The sequence below is a fragment of the Physeter macrocephalus genome, chromosome 17 (genome assembly GCF_002837175.3).
Source record: "Physeter macrocephalus isolate SW-GA chromosome 17, ASM283717v5, whole genome shotgun sequence".
Taxonomy (NCBI): domain Eukaryota; kingdom Metazoa; phylum Chordata; class Mammalia; order Artiodactyla; family Physeteridae; genus Physeter; species Physeter macrocephalus.
In genome coordinates this window covers 37,377,974-37,399,977 of record NC_041230.1, presented here as the reverse complement: position 1 = coordinate 37,399,977, position 22,004 = coordinate 37,377,974, and the positions used below count along the sequence as shown (strand labels likewise).

The 22,004-nt window shown below is 47.8% G+C and overlaps 1 protein-coding gene across 1 annotated transcript in view; it reads left to right on the top strand.

Annotated features, from left to right (window-relative positions):
• KCTD19 (potassium channel tetramerization domain containing 19) overlaps window positions 1-22,004 on the top strand; it is a 34,197-nt gene that overhangs the window by 8,803 nt on the left and 3,390 nt on the right. The window contains exons 3-14 of the mRNA XM_007125894.1: window positions 9,174-9,324; window positions 10,105-10,296; window positions 11,529-11,660; window positions 13,518-13,728; window positions 15,270-15,430; window positions 16,727-16,830; window positions 17,304-17,446; window positions 17,641-17,724; window positions 17,996-18,110; window positions 18,507-19,134; window positions 21,137-21,328; window positions 21,506-21,660. Of these exons, the coding sequence (XP_007125956.1) occupies window positions 9,174-9,324; window positions 10,105-10,296; window positions 11,529-11,660; window positions 13,518-13,728; window positions 15,270-15,430; window positions 16,727-16,830; window positions 17,304-17,446; window positions 17,641-17,724; window positions 17,996-18,110; window positions 18,507-19,134; window positions 21,137-21,328; window positions 21,506-21,660 (2,268 nt within the window). The remainder of the gene's footprint in view (window positions 1-9,173; window positions 9,325-10,104; window positions 10,297-11,528; window positions 11,661-13,517; window positions 13,729-15,269; window positions 15,431-16,726; window positions 16,831-17,303; window positions 17,447-17,640; window positions 17,725-17,995; window positions 18,111-18,506; window positions 19,135-21,136; window positions 21,329-21,505; window positions 21,661-22,004) is intronic.

Genomic DNA, 22,004 nt, shown 5'->3' with positions numbered 1-22,004 from the left:
TGAGCTCACACTGCTGCTCTGCTCTCTACCCTTCCTCATCCCCTCACATCCTTACCCTTTATCTCTCCCGTACCCCAGCCCCATCCACCTGCCCACCCCACCTCCCCCTGGCCTGTAGCTTTGGCCTTCAAAGGGCACGCTCAATACCTATTATTGTCTTGATCTAAGTGGAACATTTATTGTGTATTGAGCACCAATCACAGGCCAAGCACTGGAGATATAGGAGTAAACCATACAGCCATACAAGGTCAGATAGAGGTGTGTGCTATGAAGAATAGAGCAGTGTTTCCTGTGTAATAGTGAAGGAGGATGGCATTTCTGTATTCTAGAACTTCTTGGGGTTTCAGAATGTGTTTACATGATTTTCTTTTTGTATGTATAGTTTTTATTTATTCTATCAGTCACTGCCCTCATAGTACTGGAGTTTAGTTGAAAGAATAAAGCATTTACATCTAATCTGCTTGTTTTGTAATGTAGTGATGTGTAGTATGTGGTAAGGAGATAGCAAGTGACTGAGGCCAGCTACTCCTTTAGAAAGAGTGGTCAGGGCTGACCTCATTGACAAGGCAACATTTGAGAAGAAGACCGAATGAAAAAGGGACAAGTCATGCAGAAGTCTGGGAAAGAGCTTTGAGGCATAAGGAACGACAAACACAAATGCCCTGAGGTTAGAGTGACTTGGAAGAGGCAGACTCAGCAGCCATTGTCAGGTGCAATGAGAAGTAAGGAGATGCTGGGACTTCCCTGGCAGTCTAGTGGTTAAGACTCCGTGCTTCCAGTGCAGGGGGTGTGGGTTCAATCCCTGGCCGGGGAACTAAGATTCCACATGCCATTCAGTGTGGAAAAAAAAAAAAAGTAGGGAGATGCCAAAAACAGATGAGGTCAGAGGAGGCTATGGACCAGATCTTACAGAGTCTCACAGGTGACACTGAAGGCATAGGATCTATTCTAAATGTTATAGGTACCTTTCGGAGATGTTTAAAGAAAGAAGTAAAATTATCAAGTTTAACATTTTAAAAGATCATTAGACCTTGGGTTAAGCAGTGTTTTCTCAGGTACAACATCAAAAGCACAAGCAACAAAAGAAAAAATAGAGGAATTTTGAATTTCATCGAAATTTAAAAATTTTGTGCTTCAAAGGACACCATCAAGAAAGTAAAAAGACCACACACAGAATGGAACAAAATATTTGCAAATCACATATCTGATAAGGGACATGTATCCAGAATATATAAAGAACACTTACAACTAAACAACAAAAAGACAATCAAATTTTAAAATGAGCAAAGGATTTGAGTAGACATTTCTCCAAAGAAGATATACAAATGGGCAATAAGCACATGAAAAATGCTCAATATCATTAGCCATCAAAGAAATGCAAATCAAAACCATGATGAGTTACCACTTCACATCCACTAGAATGCCTCTCAACAAAAAGACATTAACAGGTGTTGGCAAAGATATGGAGAAACTGGGACCCTCATACACTGCTGATAGGAATGTAAATTTGTGCAACCTCTTTGGAAAACAGTCTGGCAGTTCCTCAAAAAGTTAAACATATCATTATGACCCAGCAGTTCCACTCCCACGTATATACCCAAGAGAAATTAAAACCTACAGGATGTCCACACAAACACTTGTAGACAAATGTTCATAGCAGCATTATTCATAATAGCCAAAAAGTGGAAACAACCTGTATGTTCCTCAGCTGATAAATAGACAAAATGATATATCCATACAATGGATTATTATTTGTCAATAAAAAGGAATGAAGTACTGATACACGGAACAACAAAGATGAACTTTGAAATGTTATGCTAAGTGAAAGAAGTCAGACACAAAAGACCATATACTGTATGATTCCATTTATATAAAATGTGCAGAATACACAAAGTTGATAGGGACAGAAAGTAGATTAGTGGTTGCCTAAGGCCAAGGTATGGGGTGAGAAGGATAGGGTGAGCAAAAATAGGCAGTGGACTGTAAATGGGTACAGGGTTTCTTTTTATGATGTTAAAATAGATTGTGATGATGGTTGCACAACTCTGTAAACATACTTAAAATCATTGAATTGTGCAAGTGAGTAAATTTTATCATTTATATATAATATAAAATTTATTCACATTAGATATAATATGAAATATATTTCAATAGAGCTATAAAAACATTAACTTCTGGCTTGACATTAGACCTGGAGTCAGCAAACTATTTACATCCCATGGACCAAATCCAGCCTACTACCTTTTTTGTACAACCTGTGAGCTAAGAATTGCTTTTACAGTTTTAGATGGTTGAAAAAAATCAAAAGAAAAATATTTTGTGGCACATAAAAATTATATGAAATTCAAATTTCAGTGTTCATTAACAAACTTTTATTGGAACACGCCAAGCTTATTTGTTTATATATTGTCTATAGCTGTTCTCAAGCTACAATACAGAGTTGAATAGTTGCAACAGGAACTATATTCTCAAAGCCTAAAATATTTACTATCTGGCCTTTTACAGAAAAAATTTTGTTGACCCCTGGCCTAGACTCTACTGGGGCAAGGGAGGAGCAGGAAGACAAGTTAGGAGGCTCCTGAAGCATTCAAATGAAAGATAGTGATGGTTTGGCCTAAGGTGCTAATGGTAGATTTAGAAGTGTTCAAATTCTGGATATGTCTTGATGACAGAACTGATAGGGTTTGCTGATGAATTGGAGGTAGAGTGAGAGAGAATGGATAACTCCTCTGTTGTATCCTGGGCAATCAGGTGAAAGATGGATTCTGAGGTGCAGGCTCAGAGGGAAAAATCAGGAGGTCGGATTTGAATGTATTAAGTTTGCGAGGCAAGAAAATGGTGCTTGTTAAACATCCAAGTGGTGATGGGGAGGAGGCAGCCAGACGTATAGATGTGGAATTCATGGAAGCAGTCAGGTCTAGAGACATAAATTGGAGTCATCAAAGTTGGTATGTAAATCCATGAGCCTGGATGCTTAGGAATGTCATATCTTGTTCACAGGGGAGATATAAACTAGTCATTACAGGTCTGTACATTAATGTCACAGTGCTTCCTAGGACCTTCTGTGTAATTTGGGAAGTCACCTTTGTGTAAATGTAAGCTGCTCCAAGCCTCTCATATGCTATCAGCTTGATTGGGAGTCATAGCTGCTACTGCAGAGTGGGAAATTTTCCTTCAGGGTAACTCACAAGGGTTCAAGGTTCATGGCAGACTGTTGATTCCCTTTCACTTGCCCCCTTGAAGTCGACCGAGGACTTAGTACGTTGACAGTATATGCTACTTGTGTTTCCTTTTTCACTGCCTTCTGAGGATTTCTAAGTTTGGAAACTTAAATCATTCCACCTGTGAGTGTTTGGCTACCAGCAAGCAACCCAAAAACGCCTGCATTCCTTGTGCTCAAGGGAGCCAGAGAGTTTTTATGTTGATCACACAAATGATGCTTTTAAGAAAACAGACCACTGACGAGTGTCACATTTCCTATTACTCATGATGTGAAGATAGATTACCACTGTGATCTTGTAAAGGAAGATTATGTAAACAGCAGATATTTTTCCCAACAGTGTAGCTCATCTGTGGATATGGGTAAGTGGACAGCTCAAGTGTAAATGCCTTGACATGGCATCAGGGCTCCTCACAGGACAGCCCATCTGCTTGTCCTGACTCATATCCCAACACATATACACACCTACATGCATGCATGGGCACATACGCATGCACATACGTGCGCGCGCGCGCACACACACACACACACACACACACACCCCTCAGTGTTCAGGCATGTCACTGAGCACCCTAAATGCTTTCTCTCCACACCTTTTCACTTGCTGTTCCCTCTTTCTAGAATGCTTCCCCTTCAAGATTTAGCCTAAATGAGGCCCACTGGAAGACTAGCCTGACATTTCCAGGTAGAGTTTTGCCTCTCTACTCTCAGATCAGTACTAATTCTGTTGAGACCATGTATTCATATGTCTTTCTCCCTCACTAGCTTGTATGCTTTTCATGTTCACATTCCCAGCATCTCTCACAGTACTGGGCCTGTAACAGGTGTTTAATAAACATCTGCTGAGAGAACATTGAATGATATACCCAAGATGATCTGTGAAGGCTGAATCTACTTCAGGGTGAGGAGGCTGGAGCTGGCAGTGGAGGGGCAGGTTTGAGACGCTGATAGGTGTGTCTTATTTGGCTTGTTTGGCTGATAGCAGCTGTTCTGAATATCCTTTTGTTCTACCGGCCTTGTTTCCTTTGAGCTTCCAAGTGGTGCTGGCCCTCCTTGTCTTTACAAAGCAGTTGGAGATTTGCAATCTCCCCCAAGCTCTCTTACCATCACATTCCTTCCAACAGCCCACATCAGAGCATAAGGCATCTCTGAGCACTGCTGCTGCTTTGGAAAACCTCCGTTAAGTCCCAAGGCTCTGCCAGTAGGGCATTTGTCAGCCATCTTTTGGCAACCGTACAAACACACACACACACACACACTCGCCCCTGTGCCATCAGTCTTATGTTGCCTCTGATTGACATATTTTTTTCACTATTATCTAGGCCAAAAGCAACATCAGTTATCCTTGTGCTAGCAAGTAGCCATTTGAATTCAGGTCTGTATTTCCCTAAAGAAATCCTCCCTCTAATAACTTTCTGGGTCATAATATATGAAGAGTAAAAGTACTAGAAGTAATATTCAGGCAGAAAAAAAGGGAATTGAAGTCCACAGAAGACCAGCCACACGCTCTGTGGCAACTTCAGTCAGCAAAGCCAAAGGGCAGCTGGAAGCATGGTCTCTCTGAAGTGCTCTTCACTCATTCATTCATTCATTCCACAAAAATATATTGAGATCCCACAGACACTATTGTGGGTGCTGCAAATACTGCAGAGAACAAAACAGGCAGGGTCCTCATGGTCTTGGAGGTTATATCTATTAGGGGAGACTGGCAGGCAGTAAATAAATAAGTAGGTGTTATTGAGACCAACAAAGCATGTTGAAGGGGTTAAGGGGTGCTTCCCATGGATTCTTACAGCACCCAAATGGCTTCCCATGAGAAGAAGGCCTTGTATTTCTAGAAATCAGAGCAAGGATTGGCTGAGAAAGTTTAGAAAAAAACCTAGTTGAGGCTCCTGGGCCTAATGCTTCCAGCATGTCTTGAGTGGCAGGAATTGCGATCTTTGTAGATTTACTTGTTTGTGTTTTTTTTTTTTCCTTTTCAAGATTTGTCAAACACCTTTTTGGGGGGAAAATGGTACTGCTTACACTTTACATTAGTGGAAGTAGCAGGAAATGGAGATTTCATTTCTATAAATTAGATCATTCTTCCCTCAACTAGCACATCTCTCAAGCTAGTGGGACTCTCATTACTGACCCGCCCTAAAGGACACACTTGGGCACCAAAGAGCACCTCCAAATAGCGTATCTAGGTCCATCCTCAAACAGGTTGTTCTCCCAGGTAGGGATTTCCCTCCCCCAACATGTCACCTCCCCAGTGGCTGATTTAGAGTTGTTCAAGGGCACCATTGTTTCTTCCACTGAGAATCTTGGGATTTGAATCTGCAGATAAAGTAAATGGCAGGTTCGGGTTCCTGTGATTCGGTTAGCTTAGGATAGGCTTGGAATGATATGCTGTCTCTTGCAAGCTCTCTCTAGTTTCGCTTCCTTTTCATGCTACTTCACCCAATGTCTTTCAATCCATTACAAATCAGACCCAAGCTGAGCCCTTTCTTCCTGTCATCCTGTCTCCATCTCCTCCTTCATCCCTGTCCTTCACCCCATTAGATCTTCCCTCTGGACTCCAGCTGCCAAGTTGGAATTGCTGTCTCCACTGTCCTCTGAACTCTCTGGTCTCTGCCCATTGTAATCCTGTGCTGGCTTTTCCTATGGTTTTGGATTCTCACCATCTTTCTCAGTTTTTATGAGTGCAGTCTGCTTCTCTGCCAGCTCCTTTGGCTCCCCCATGTCTCATTTTGCTTTTCATTCCAGAGGACTCAGCCCTCCAGCCCTCCTTTTTTTTTTTTTGTGGTACGCGGGCCTCTCACTGCTGTGGCCTCTCCCATAGCAGAGCACAGGCTCCAGACGCGCAGGCTCAGCGGCCATGGCTCACGGGCCTAGCCGCTCCGCGGCATGTGGGATCTTCCTAGACCGGGGCACGAACCTGTGTCCCCTGCATCAGCAGGTGGACTCTCAACCACTGTACCACCAGGGAAGCCCCAGCCCTCCATTTTTATGCATTCTTTCGTTCAACACAGTGGTTCTGAGCAGATACTACATACTAGGCTCTAGACTAGAAGCTGGGGATGCATCAATCCAGTCCTTTTTCCAGGAGCCTCGGTAGAGGGGGATGGACAGGCCTGAAATCAAACCAGAGGCTGAGATAGAAAAGTTTGCAGGGGTCTCTGGGAACAGAGGGGGAGGATGAACCACTCTGGCTGGGGGAGGCTCCAGGCTCTTCAGGCAGGGAAGGGAGGAGAGAGGTATTCTGGGAAGAGGGAACAGCATACATAAAGTTGAGGAGGTATCACTGAACATGGTGTGTCTTTGGAGTTTTAAGCAGTTAATGTCACAGATGATGGGGTGGAGACAGAAAGAATGGTGGCAGATGAAGCTGGAAAGGTAGTTTGAGATTTGACCACTAAAAGGAAAGAAATTAACATAATATTTCCTTTAATCCTTACAACATCTTCCGGATTTTACTGTCTCCACTTTGCATGTGAGGAGCCTGAGGCTTGCAGAGGTTAAGTGACAAATGGGAGGCAGCTGGTTAAGAAAAGTGGTTAGGAGCACAGACTCTAGCATCCTGGGTTCCAGTCCTAGCATCTCCACTTACTTGGGGCACTGAGTACTCTTTCTCTTCCTGGATCTTGTTTCCTATTTGCTAAAAGAGAGTGATAGTACTAGAGTCTACTTTGTGAGTGGGGGGACATTAGGAGCTTTCAATTTAAAAGTGCCTGAGCAGTAAATGTTAGCTCTTAAGTGACAGAGTCAAGATTGAAACCCCAGTCTGTCTGAGTTCAAGGCCCTTGTATTGCTTGTGTATACCCTGCTCCTGGTCCTTGATTGTGAAGGAGCTTATGTGCACTGCTAAGGAGAATTTGGACTAGATCCCATAGGTAATGGGGAGCACTGAAAATTTTTAGGATGGGGAGTGGTTTGGACTCATTTTCCTGTTTGAAAGATCACTGAGTGGAGAGGGCCTGGGGACAAGGAGACCAGGACTGGGGGAAGGGAGAGGAGAGAAGGGGTGGTGCCAAGAGCAGAAGATGGAGTCCTAGGACTTGCTGGCTGACTGGGTGGAGATGGTGTGAATATCATTCAAATCACAGTCCCTGCTTTGAATCCTTCAATGGCTTCTCTTAACCAGGGGATAGACTCCTCAGCCCAGCTGACAGAGCTCTTCACTTTCTGGCTCTTGTTTACTGCTCTAAATTCACCTCACACACTCCCTCAACCTCGATACACCTTAAACAAAGCCACATTCAAGGCAGAGAAGCAGGTGGCTGAGCATATATCCCTACCTACTGTCCCCCTGACCCTGTTCTGTCCCTTCTGTGCACAGTCACCATTTTCCTTTCTTTGCCTCACAGCACAAATACTGCCAGGCTATTATCCCTCACCTTAACTCAATAATCCTGCCCACCCACTGATACAGAATCTGTTCCAGCCTCTCAGTAACCTTCCTGGCACCTCATTTTTATTCCTCTTTGCCCAAGACCAACTACTCCCTCATACGGAAATCAACCTCTCACTGATTTTCCTCCTGAGAACGGCTACAGTTTGACATAGAAGCTAAAGTCGTGTGCAGTCTTGAGCGAAGAGGGACAAGAAAGCTTGGGTCCCCTTCTAATGCTGTCGAAAGAAATCCCAGAGTTTTTGGAGGTCCTGAAACTTCATAACTGATGCTGCCTCTTATCTCAGTATATGTAAACTGTTGGATCCAGGCACAGTATCTGACTGTGGCCCTGGTGTTGTACAAGTATTTCTCAAATGAATGAATGACAGACTCACTTCTGCTGTTTCACGCATGCACTGTTCTCCTCCATTGTCAGTGTCTCCAGGAAAGCACTCGCCATGACCCTGCCATTGTTCAGTCCTTCCACAAATCCATCAGCCACCCAAAGTGGGGAAGATTACCTGCTCCTGTCCTCTCCTTTTACAGACCTTAAGCAGTTATGAGGGTGCAGTTTATAGCCATGGCCACCAGAGGGCTCTTCTCATAGCTAAGGATTCCTTTGAGCAGCTTCACAAGAGCTTCACCTGTGTAGCTAAGCAGGTTCTTTTATTACTTTCATACTGCATCTGAGGTGTTCTGTCCATTTTGAGGCTCTTAGAGAAAGAACTGCTCATGTGGTGCCTTTATAGGACTACTTTTCCAGCTATTTCCAAAAATTGCTTGGGAAAATACTATTTTCTTCTAAGGAAGGGACAGAAAAAATGGGCTTGATGTTATGGTAATCTGTGCCCTGTGCAGGACTTTTTAGGGAGGGTAGGTCCCTGAATGTGGGCAGCATGAAGACTCTACCCTGGGCTTCAGCCCAACCTAGCTGGGGTGCTCCATTCCAGCCTCAGCCCACCCCTGGTCACCTGCTCCTTCAAGTGGAGAAGCTCTGGACTTGGAAGACTGCTTGGGCAACTCACAAATCCTTTGCAACTGTCTCATCGGCAAAGTGGGAATGCAAACACACCACATCTATCTCACAGAGCTGTGTCAGGGTAAATGAGCAAATGTAGGTAAAAGTGCTTTGAAAAGTGTGATGCTCAGTGCCACCTCCATTTCCCTACTTAAATCACATTCCAGGATTAGGGTGAGCACAAACAATAAGCAGATCACAATTATAACAGGTCAAAAGGGTTTCTGAACTCTTGAGGAGAAATGATAGCAGAAAATCTCAAGTTTTTAATTATTAAATATAAATTACTCTTAAGATTGCATAAGATAAATTTCTATCAATCAACATAAAATTATAATCCAGAAAAAATCGTTTCAAAATCAGAAAAGAAATAGTCATTGATATTTTGAATATCAGCATATCATCTTATAGACCTACATTTTTACATTTTTGTGAGTGACTATTTCAAAACACTTTACCAAAGTAAGTCACAAACTATTTTTCCTGGTATTTTACCCTAGAATTGGTAGATAGTTACTTGGTTTAAAATTTTCAAAGCAATAATCTTCTTTATCTCACAGACTCTAGATAATCTGAAGGAAGGGAAACACCATCTACGTGTGAGGCCTGCAGACGTACCCGTTGCCGAGAGAGCATCTTTGAACTACTGGCGAACATGGAAGTGTATCAGCAAACCCTCAGAATTTCCTATAAAAAGCCCAGCCTTCACAGGTATAACCACAGGCTGACCTTTTCTGAAGCCCAGACCAGCTTCCCTTCTCACTCTAACAGAAGTGGCTTCAATCCAGAGAGTGCCCTGATTTCTGAAGTAGTTCTGGATGATTTCTCTACCTTCCTGTCATCTCCTTTGAGCTTGTACCTGCCACATGCCCTCTCCATGACTTCTTACTCACTGGAACTAAACATCCTTCTCCATGTTCATTCCCCTGCATGCTGGTTTCACTTGGGCAAGGCTGGGCTGCATTCCACCCCGTCCTATTGGTCAGGGCACTCCACCATACTTTCAAGTCACCTCTAACCACCACACAAGGAATGTCTCCAAATGATCACTGTCTGGTGGGCGCCTTGCAGCATAGATCGACCTACCTGGGACACCAGAATAGCCATTCATGATTGTTGATGGGTTTTGAGCTTTCGGGAGAGTCAAAAGGATCTATTTTATCTGTGGTTTGTTTGATCAATTAAAAAGAAACAAATAGGTAACCAGTATGAATTTAATGACTGAGCATATAAGCCAAAATTTCACATGTCCCACTGCCCTTCACTGCAGAAAAACTAGATTTCCACGCCCTGCTCCCCACCACACTTCTGCCAAACCTAGGGTTACATCTGAAAAGAGTGAGTGAGAAGAAGGAGGTATCTGGCAGGGACCGTCTCTGGGGTGATCTCTTCAGCTTCCTCTGGGGCCCCTGGGTCAGTGAGAGCCCTGCCCACTTCTGAGAGCCCTGGCCTCTGGGAGGTGGTGACTCCTCTCTGCATGTTCTCCTCCAGGCCTACATGATAAGGCACCTTTGGGACTTATGGATACACCACTGTTAGACACAGAAGAAGAAGTGCACTACTGCTTCCTGCCCCTAGACCTAGTAGCCAAGTATCCAAGCCTGGTAACTGAAGACAATCTGCTGTGGCTGGCTAAGACCGTGGCCCTCATCGAGTGCGAGTGCAGCGAGTTCCGCTTTATTGGTGATTGTTCTATCCGGGGGGTTGGGGGAGGGGGAGGAGGGTGGGGGGTGCGGCAGGCTGATAGGACCCATCCACCCCTCCTAACCCCACACCCTTGGAGGCCCAGCTTGGGGCTTAGGGCCTCAGGAGCTTCCCTGGGCAGAGCTGGTGGAAGCATGACAGAGCCTTCCTGGAAGCAAATGGATTCCCAGCATTAGACTCCCACTAGCCTCAGGGCTATTTTATTCCCTGTTCATTTTGGAATGGCCTGGGTGTAAAGGGGCCCTGGAAACAAGCTGCAGTGGTGTCACGGGCCACAGGAGTTGGTGTAAAGGGCAAGACCCTGAGCTGGACTCCAAACTACTTATCTCTCTGCCTTTATGTATCCAACTGGGCTCTAGACCTCAGTTCCTCTCACCATAAAATGAGGGAATAGGGTTGTTTCAAAGGATGGTCCCTTCCTCCTCTCACTTCCACTAAACTCAGGATAAAAGGGAAGAAGGGTAGATGGTGAAAGGTTCCCCAGAATCATTGTAGAATTGTCCACCTGAGCTAGTGGCCTAAGAAGGGATGAGATCTTCAAGCCTGGACAGAAGAGAGCCTCCCTCCCCCACCAGGACAGGCTCTGGTGGGGTGTGAACTGAACTGATTCCAAGATGCTGCTGCTGCCTATATGAATAGGGCAGGAAACACCCAAATTGTACTGGGTACCAAATGCCCGGAACCCCAGCCTTTCATAGTCACAGTCACCTGGAAAGTTGTCTATAATGTGCTTCTGAACCTCCAAGTTGATTCACACCGGACAGTAGCATTGGCTCCATCTCTGCCTCCTACACTGCAGTCCAGGCAGGGACAAACTGCAAGAGCCACCTGCCAACCCAGGCTCGGCCAGGCCCTTCCTCTCTAAGTGGCAAGACAACTCCCTCTTTTGGAATGACCTGCTCTTGGGTCAAGACTCACAGGGTAAGTCTCAGGGCCAGTGTGCTCACCAGGAAGGCCTGGCTTGGGAGCCCCAGGCCAGGCCATGGGAAGCCACACCCACGGACTCAGACACAGGAAAACAAAGTAATTTGGGGTTTTTCACCTTGAAAACCACAGACTGAAAGCTAATCTAACCAGGTATGTTTAGAAATTGTTTTGGCATAAGGAGCGCCTAGGATAAGTTGTAGCACCAAAAACCTGCCAAAACCTGGACCTACACTTAGATCAGAAATAACCTTGTTAACCCATTTTGTTTCCCTTTGTTTTTCAAGTTAATTTTCTCCGCTCACAGAAGATTTTACTACCAGATAATTTCTCCAACATAGATGTGTTAGAAGCAGAAGTGGAAATTCTGGAAATCCCTGAGCTCAGTGAAGCTGTGAGGTTGTACCGAATGAACACGGGTATGTCACCAGGGGAACCTTGCCCTCCCCTTGACATCCTGGGGCAGTCTGGGCTTTAGCCAGAAAAGCCAAAAACAAACATCTTCCCTCCCGCAACCACTCTGGGCTTTGGGTGGTGGTGAGAGAAGTGGGTGTTTTGGCTGACTTAGAATCTGAGAAGAGAAATTTCAGTCTGAAACCCAGTGTGCCCTCTGTCTGCTCAGTCTTGCCACTGACCTGTAGGTAGCTCAGCCCAGCCTGGGTGGGGAAAATGGGCCAGAGTGTCCAGGGGAGGGAAGTTGGGCCTGAGGCCCGGCTTCCCAAGGTCAGGGGAGGTCTGCCCTCCTTGTGGATGTGTCAAGCAACTGGGAACTTGTAACTAACCCCTACCTGCCACTCCCATCCTTCCTCTCCCAGGCATAGCTGGAGGGCGTGGGAAATTCCCCATAGGACTTCAGTTATCCCACACACACCCCAGTTCCTTTGTCCCCCCTACTTCACATCCCTGGCTGCTGTGCCTGTTTCTCCCTGCTCCTGATACTTCCTGACCCTGGTCCAGGCCTTCAAGTTCCCTGCCCAACCTCATTCCAATTTGCTCCTCATATTTTTTATTTGCATTTAACCATCCCATTTCCCAAATCCTGCATGTCTGTGGAAGCTACTGTGCATGTTGCAGGAGCTAGCTACCTTAGTGTGGCCTCAGCTGGCATTCTGAGAATATATAGAACTGTCTTGCACACTTGAAGTTTGGCCTGCATGTCACCAGATATTTATTCCATGGGAATCAGACTTTCCCTACTTTTAGGCCAGCTCTCCCAGACTCCTCCCCAGGCAAGTGGAGTCCTATCCTATTTGGGGGTAGTGGCATCCTGCTGCAGGCCTCAGGAGCCTGTCTTGGGATCTTACAACCCACTTCAAAGGGTGTAAGTTCAAACCTCTCCCCCAAAGACTTCTGTTCCTTCAGACAACATGGGTCAGAGAGATGAGCAGAGCGGTGCATGCTGCACAAGAGCTATGTGAAGTTGGAAGGGAAGCATGCCTGTGGACGGGCTCTGTAAGCCATAAAGCAGCCCCCAAACACAAACCATGTTTTTTGTCTTTTATAAAGCACCATAACTAAGGGAAACAGCTCTCGTAGCCTTGGAGGTAGAGGCGCTCTCAAATCTCAGCTCTGCCCCACCTAGCTTTGCTATTTGGGGCAAGGTTCTTAACTGGCCTCTCAGGACACAGTTTCCTCATCTGTGATAAGAGGAGAGTACTACCCCTCTTGTAGGGTTGGAGATGACCCATGAAAATTACCTGGCAGCTTGCCACTGGCCCACTGTTGCCACTGGAACCGGGTCCTGTAGACTGTGCATTGTGCCCACTGCAGGAGAACAAGGTTTCACCCATGAGCCCGCAGTACAAATATCCAACCTGAAAGTAACACTACACAGTGTGTCTCCGGGGAAAATTCTGCCCAAGAGTGATACGGACTGAATCCAGGACGCCTGTAATGCACATTAGGTTCTATGCTATGGTTGTCATTCTTTACGCATGGATAATTAGAGCAGAGCTTGGAACTAAGGGAAATTCCTGCAGAGGCTGGGGCCAGATGGCTGTTATTCTGAAATTCAAATGTTAGTGATACAGCTAATTAATCTACCCCCCATACCCACCCCGCCTCTCAACAAATAGTTTTGACCTCTAAACCTGACTGAATATAAGAAAAACTATACTGATTTCGAGCAGATCCAGATTTGGCTGTGCAAGGAAATAAGCTCCCTCAAAGTCTCTTTAGTTACTGATTTAAGGCAGCAGTAGGAAGCAAGAGCCAAAGCTTCCAATACAGTTATGACCATGAGGGATCTAGGAGTCACCCCTTTCTCTCTGGCACAGGTGGCTGTTCCCGGACCTCCTGTCCTCCTCCAAGCCCTGGGAAGGGGGGCCGTGCAGCAGGCCTAGAGTCTGTGAAGCCACTGTACATGATGGCCCTGGGTCTGCTTGTCAAGTACCCAGACTCCGCACTGGGACAGCTCCGCATCGAGAGCACTCTGGATGGAAGTAGACTGTACATCACTGGGAACGGGGTCCTCTTCCAGCACGTTAAGTAAGGCCCTCCTCAGAGCACAGCTTGGTCCCACTCAGGCTGAGCTTTACCTTTCTCGAGGAACCAACATGGGGCTCTGCCCATGAGCCAGAGATAGTGTCCTTGGGGACAAACTGATCATTTTAGCCACTCCCACTACCCACACCAGCGCCACCAAATTTGGGCCTCAGAGGAGAGGCCGAGTGCCAAGGTATAAGTTTCCCAAGGTTCAAAGGTCTCACACTGTTTCATATTTCCATCCTCTGTAATCCATTGCTCTGGTTCTAGCCCTGTGCTAGGTCTGAGGTGACCAGGCCAATCACAACACTTAGGGTGCTGGATAGTCCCCCTCCTTCAAAGGTCCTCCCCACAACCCTTGGGAGGCTCACTGACACACAGAAAGTCAGAGCCAGGGGTGAGCCCCCCCCAAGAAGCAAGGCAAGGCAGGCTTCCTGGAGGAGGCGATACCTGGCCTCTGCCTTGCGGGATGAGCTCAGAATGTTCCCATTAGTGCAGGGGCATGGATTCTAATCCTGTTTTTAAAATTAATTTAATTAATTCGTTAATTTATTTATTTATTTATTTATGGCTGCGTTGGGTCTTCGTTGCTGTGCGCAGGCTTTCTCTAGTTGTGGGGAGAGGGGGCTACTCTTCGTTGCAGTACATGGGCTTCTCATTGCGGTGGCTTCTTCTGTTGTGGAGCACCTGCTCTACACACGCGGGCTTCAGTAGTTGTGGTGCACGGGCTTCAGTAGTTGTGGCTCGCGGGCTCTAGAGCACAGGCTCGGTAGTTGTGATGCATGGGCTTAGTTGCTCCGCAGCATGTGGGATCTTCCCAGACCAGGGCTCAAACCCGTGTCCCCTGAATTGGCAGGCAGATTCTTAACCACTGCACCACCAGGGAAGCCCCTGATCCTGTTTTATAGAAAGGTAAACAGGTTCAGAGTAGAGCAACTCTCTTAGGCTCACGAAATACACTGGTACCAAAACTAAAGATAGAAGTGGGTTTTCCTGAGCACCTGGGGAGAGGGTCAGCCAACTCCAAACAGTGTCTTACCCCAAAACTGTCATTTGTGCCCCACACCATCCATCTCTCCCAGAGATGTCCCACCCCTCATGTCACAGGGCACAGAGGGCAAAGACAAGTGCCTTTGGAGGTGGGGGGTTTCCTTGGCATACAAGGTATCATTAATCTCCCAAACCGTGACAGGCTGCCACACAGTGACTGAGATGTCTTGGGCAGATATTTATGGGGGCAAAAATGGAGTGACTGGGCCCTGGCCTGGATTCTGGAATCTGAGACAGGGCTTGGAGGCTTGCAATTAGTCAATTTAGAGGGCTTTGCTGAAATAGGTCAAGCTCAGCTCCAAAAGGGTGAGCCTATGTGTCCAAGTATACCGCCCTATGAGACATCACCAGAAACCATTTAAGGAAATGATGTTAGTGGCCACAGTCTTGAGTTAGTGTAAGGGCAAGACATTCTAAACATGGAAGGTTGACAGGCTGGACTCCGTTGGGGTGCAGTGGTGAGGCTCTCTGTGACAGACCTTTCCTCTGCGCAGGAACTGGCTGGGGACTTGCCGGCTGCCCTTGACTGAGACCATTTCTGAGGTGTACGAGCTCTGTGCCTTTCTGGACAAGAGGGACATCACCTATGAGCCAATGAAAGCGGCTCTGAAGACTCATCTGGAGCCGAGGACTCTGGCACCCATGGATGTGCTCAGTAAATAAAGAAGCTTCTCAGTTTGAATTCAACATCAGAGGAGGGTCTAGGGGATCACAGACGAAAGATAAGGCTGGCTAGAACCGGAACTGTAGATGGAACAGAAAAGGAAAGCTAGTCTAACATCTGTGGGTTTCGCCTAAAAGGAAACTTTCATTTTAGGTGACCCCTCCCTACCCCAAGCCCACAGGTAGCCTCAAGTAGTCCAGGCTGAGCAGTGCAGACTGACCCAGTTGGGGGGCCACATGGGACCCCAAGGGCATGCCTGCTCTGGCTCTGGGAGCCGATGCTATGTGCATTTGGTCCTCGCAGCCATCCAGGGAAGAATGATCCCTGGGTCCATTTAACAAAAGAAGCAGAGGCTCAGGGAGGTAACTTGCTTATATTACTAGATCGTGGTCAAGCTGGGATTTAAATCTGAGTCTAAAGCCAATGTTGTTTCACCAGCTGCCTATAACTGTTTCCTAACAAAAAGTGTTTTAGATCAATTTATGCTATATTACTATCATTCAGCAACATTCAGTACTTATTTGAGCAGCTAACATGTACCAGGACAGTAGATAACACTAGAGGTACAGAAGAGAGCAAAACAGACCCAGTTTCTGTCTTCATGAGGTTCACAATCTAATTATATACCTCTTGGTTATATCACCTATTTATATACCCTTCATTCATTACAAAGCTCATTAGAAACTGGTTCTTAATACAGAACAAAGCCTAAATCTGGTCACCCCAGGAAAAGGGTCATGAGTTCATCTTCCCAGAATAAAGCCCCATTCTCCAGACATGCCTCGAGGCTTGGTCTCTGTAGAAGTGACAGTGATTTGATGAGAGGCTGGCTCTATTATATTTGCCAAACCATAAGCACAAACATACAGAGGGACTCCTAGCTCCGGTCTGAGTGGCCATGTGGAAAATTACACACCCAGCCAGAAACCAGAAGCAGTTAGCAAGGTAGATAGAAAGGTACATCAGCCAAGCTTTCTTGGGAGAGGTGGGCCAGGGGAAGAACAGCAGTGCCCTTGGGGTTGGTGGCGCTCCCCCAACCCAGAGTCACCAGCTGACCCTCCAAGCTGCTGTTCTAAACCCAACTTGACACCCAGGAAACCATATGGTGAGCCACAGGGAAGGCGTGAGGAGCAGAAAAGGTTGATGTCAGGGATTTCTGCTGCTTCTCAGACTAGGCAACAGACTATGACTGATGAAGATATTGTGTCTTAACATGTAATGGACAAAATGCCCTACCTAATTTCCCTTCTGGCCCCGTGATGTGTTCCCTCTCATTGGTTTCCTTAGATGAGGAGTGGACGGCAGAAATCACTGTGTATTCCCCCCAACAGATCATCAAAGTTTATGTTGGAAGCCACTGGTATGCAACCACCCTGCAGACCCTGCTGAAGGTACCGCTGGCCTGAGGCTGCCCTCCTCTCCTTTTGGCTTCTGCAGCTGAGAAGAATCTGTCACCTGACCCTCACACAGCCTTCAGCACCTGATTAAAACAAGGACCTTCCCTCTGCTCCATGGCCCAGAATGCTTTTATTGTATGAGCAGCATTCTGGGAAGGCCTTTAGGAATTTGGGTAGGGATGAGGCCAGTCTGAGGCGCCTGGACTGAGCAGGACATAGGGTGAGGTTCCAGATGCCTCAAGAGAGTGGTCTAGGAGCCAGCAAAACTTGAAGCAGAGATTATGTGCTTCTCCCCAGATGCTCTGCTCCTCATTATGGCTCCTTGTGGCCAACAAGATAGGGAGATGGAAATCCCAAAGCCTCTGCTCTAGAATGGTTAGGAAAACGAAGAGAAGGCTGACCTGCCCCTTAATAAGGATGTAGCCCTTTAACAGACTAACAAGAGTCTGGTGTCCAACCCTTTGCAGTATCCAGAACTGCTGTCCAACCCTCAGAGAGTGTACTGGATCACATATGGACAGACCCTGCTGATCCACGGGGATGGCCAAATGTTTCGACACATTCTCAACTTCCTGAGACTTGGAAAACTATTTTTACCATCTGAATTTAAGTGAGTGAAGGAAGGAAATCATATAATGAAACCCCATCCCTCTTCAAGAAGGAAATTTGAGTTTGTAGCCTTCAGGGAGTTTATATTATTTCCAACATGTGAACTGCTGTTCAAGGCAGCAGCTCTGGAGGCTTATAACCCCACCCACACTCCCACCCCAGATGCCCAGTGCGACATCTCCTTGTCATTTGCAGGGAATGGCCCCTCCTCTGCCAGGAGGTGGAGGAATACCACATCCCATCCCTCTCAGAAGCCCTTATCCAATCTGAGGCATACAAGTAAGGAAACTGCTCCTGACACCGTGTTCTAAAGTTTGAACCTTTATATTCCTCTTGGGAATCCTGTCCTAAGTCTCACCTCCCAGTAGGACCTGTTCTCCTTAGGGTTAAGGGTGTGGAGCAGGCCCAGGATTGGGCAGGGACCTAAGCAAAACCCTTTAAAGCCCCTTCTCCCCTGCTGTCTAGAGTTAACTCCCAGCCAAAGGGCAGACCTGGTCGATGGACTAGTGGAAGCTTCTGCTTACTAACTAAACCCTCTTGGAGTCTGCAGGTCATGGATCCAGGAGAAAGAATCTGGAAATGAAGAAGTTTTTCCCATCAGAAGGCTGCACGTGGTGACAGAAGGGCCAGGGTCACTGGTGGAGTTCAGTAGAGATGCCAAAGAAGTAAGTCCCAGCATTCTTTGGTTTGGTGTTGTCCTGAAAGAGCACCAGCACAGGGCTCAGACGGCAGACCGCTACTGAGGGGTATGGCAAAATGAAAGAGCCGGGCCTACACGGCTCCTGGCACAGTGACTGGTTTCTGAACCTTGAGGGAGACACAAGGAAATGCTGGCTGCCTGTGGCCTGGGATGCTGATATGTCCCTTTGGCGTGTGAAAGGACCCTGGGCTGGTACCACCCCCACTCAGACTGAGCAAATCTCAAATGTAAGACCCATGTGGGGGATGGGATTGTTCTGGATAAGCAAGTGAAGTCTTAGAGACCCAGCTTATGAGATCTTGGGTAAGGCTTCGATGTGGAAGCACAAAATGCCCAGAGCTGCTGTGCCCTCCCTCTCCAGACCACAGCTTGCATGCCTATGGAGTTCCAAGATGGCAATGACAGGACTCCACGGAACAAGGCCAAGGGGACCCTGGCCAGGTCCAGCCAGAGAGAGGAGGCTGAGCAGTACTTCCGGACAGTCCAGGTGTCCCTATGCCAAGATGCCAAGAGGGCGGGTAATCCCAGCACATACTCACACTGTCCTGGCCTATGTGCCAACCCTAGACAATGGGGGGCCCACCCTGAGAGTCCTCCCAAGAAGAAGTGCACCACAGTCAACCTCACACAGAAATCTGAAAGCAAAGACCCTCCTGTCACCCCCATGCAAAAACTCACCTCCCTGGTAAGGGAATGGGACATGGACAATTGCAAACAATGGGAATTCCAGCCACTGCCAGCCTCCCGGAGCAGCTCCTTGGAGGAAGCCACCCTGCAGCTCCCCTCAGGAAGTGAGGCTGCTTCCCAGCCCAGCACCTCAGCTTCCTGGAAAGGCCATTACACAGCCTCAGAGAAGGACCCAGGCCCACAGTCAGGGGCTGGAGCTGGAACCAAAGACAAGGGGCCAGAGCCAACCTTTAAGCCATACTTCCCCATGAAAAGAGCTGTCACCTTGAAGGACTGGGGCAAGCGGAGGCCAAAGGAGAGAGGTGAGTCCTGTCCCATCCTTGACCTAATTCTCATTTACAACAGAGAAGGCAAACCTTGGCCAAGACCACAGAGCGAGTCAGTGATTAAGGGGGACTAGAGCTCTGCACTCACTGATGCCAAGCAGAAGACCCAGAAATGACAGGCACACTGGCATGACTTGGGGGCTTGAGAAACTACTTGAGGCATATGGGAGGAAGTGCCTATAAAGTGATAGGCGCACAGAGAAGGGTTGGGGGCTGAGGAGTCAGCAGGGGAAAGAAGGAGAAGCCTTGGGTGCTTGAGGAAACACAAGTCATGGGTCTAGCAGCTGGAGACCAGGCTTCACATGAAGTGATAAAGAGATAAGGCTGAAGACATAAGGAAATCAGGACAGGTCTTGTGGGTCAGGTTCAGGACCTAGCAGTTTGTTCTGATCCTAAGGGGAGTGGAGAGCTACTGGAGCATTCTAAACAAGGAAGCAAGCAGTCAGGTGTGCATTTAGAAAGTTTGTTCCAGGGCAGAGGAAATGCAGCAGCAGGAGAATACGTGTTAGAAATGCCAAGATCATTCTAGATGAAACAAGTTAGGCAGTTGGAAGAAGCAGGAAAGTATCAGGCCAAGGAGGGGGCAGGTTTCTGGTTTGGGTGATTACAAGGCGGTGGATGGTTACTGAGGTAGGAAGGACAAGAGAAGGAGTAGGACTTGGGGAAGAGGACACATTGCATGTGAGGTACTGATGGACATCCAAGGGGAGAAGTCCAGAAGACAGGAGGGTATATGGGGACCGGGCTGAATAGACAGGTGTGTGTGTGGTGGGGAAGTGTGGAGCAGCCCAGGGAAGTGAGCTGAGAACTGCTATGATGGACTGTTTCCTCTGCTCCTTCAAAGTCCTTCCTACAGTATTCTGTCATTTTCCCTTTTAGTGGCTCGGGCCCTGCTTGGAGGGGTCTTCTTGGGCCCCACCTGTGAGCCCCAGGTTGGTTTCTCAAGCATATTTTTTTAAATTAATTTATTTTATTTTTGGCTGCACTGGTCTTCATTGCTGCACACGGGCTTTCTCTAGTTGCGGCAAGCAGGGGCTACTCTTAATTGCAGCGCACAGGCTTCTCATTGCGGTGGCTTCTCTTTTCGCGGAGCATGGGCTCTAGGCCTGTGGGCTTCAGGAGTTGCAGCACGCGGGCTCAGTAGTTGTGGCTTGAGGGCTCTAGAGCACAGGCTCAGCAGTTGTGGCGCACGGGCTTAGCTGCTCCGCGGCATGTGGGATCTTCCCAGAACAGGGATTGAACCCATGTCCCCTGCATGTGCAGGCGGATTCTTTTTTTTAAAATAAATTTATTTATTTGTTATTTATTTATTTTTGGCTGCGTTGGGTCTTCGTTGCTGTGCACGGGCTTTCTCTAGTTGTGGCGAGCGGGGGCTACTCTTCATTGCAGTGCGTGGGCTTCTCATTGCGGTGGCTTCTCTTGTTGCAGGGCACGGGCTCTAGGCACATGTGCTTCAGTAGTTGTGGCTCGAGGGCTCTAGAGCGCAGGCGCAGTAGTTGTGGCACATGGGCTTAGTTGCTCTGTGGCACGTGGGATCTTCCCGGAGCAGGGATCAAACCTGTGTCCCCTGCATTGGCAGGCACATTCTTAACCACTGTGCCACCAGGGAAGTCCCTCAAGCATATTCTTCAGAGTGGACATGCATCAGCAACTCCCCACAGAAGCTCCTCTCATAATTTTACAAAGATTTCTAGTCCCCAGCTGGGTTGTTATCAGCTCTATTTACTACCAGTCCTAGTTCAACAGAGGATTTGGAAAGTTCCTTGGAGTTCTGAAATTCAGGATTTGGCTTGCAGTGATTCAAGGGCAATGGAGAGAGGAGAGCCAGAAAATGCCCCTGCCAGCCCAGGGTACCACTTCTGAGAAGCTGGAGGCAAAGACTCGTGACTGACTGTACTGGTCTGTTGCCAGAGGTCTCCTCCCTGCTTGGGCTCTGAGGTGGCTTAAGGAGAGCCCTCTCCCCATGTTGTTTTCACAGAAAGTCCTGCCCCTGAGCAGTCTCTGCCTGAGGCCAGTGAGGTGGACAGCACAGGGGTCATCCTCAAAGTGACCCACCCCCCCGTGGTGGGTAGTGATGGCTCCTGCATGTTCTTTGAGGACAGCATCATCTATACCACACAGATGGACAACCTCAGGCACATGCCACCCACAGCCAGCCCCCAGCCCCGAGGTAAGGCTCTGGAGCCATGCCTGGCCCTGCACTTCCTTGCAGAGATGCCTGAGCCCCCACCCAGGGTACTTCAGGGATACAGTCTCCCTTGGAAGCCCTACACCTCTCCCTTACTCCGGGCTGGCTCTAAGGCTCTAGCCGTGGCAGATGTGGCCACATCCACTCTCTCCTCCATAGAGGTGACTTTCCTGAGTTTCTCTCTGTCCTGGGAAGAGATGTTTTACGCGCAGAAATGTCACCGCTTCCTGACTGACATCATTCTGGATTCCATCAGGCAAAAGGACCCCAAAGCCATCACAGCCAAGGTGGTCTCCCTGACCAACCGGCTGTGGGTACGTGTGATAGGCCTCAGGCCCTGTTCCTTCTCCACTGTCCCCTTGCCTCCACAGTAAGTGGGCAAGGCAAGAGGAAGCAAGCCAAGATGGAGTCAGGGGAGTAAGGGGAAGAGGTCAGGGGCAGAAGGGCAGGGACAGGGAGACAGGGCAGCAGCATCTGGGCCGAGCCTTGGCCAAGAGGCAGTTTGTTTTTTTTGTTTTGTTTTGTTTTGTTTGTTTTGCGGTACGCGGGCCTCTCACTGTCGTGGCCTCTCCTGTTGCGGAGCACAGGCTCCGGACGCGCAGGCTCAGTGGCCATGGCTCACGGGCCCAGCTGCTCCGCGGCATGTGGGATCTTCCCG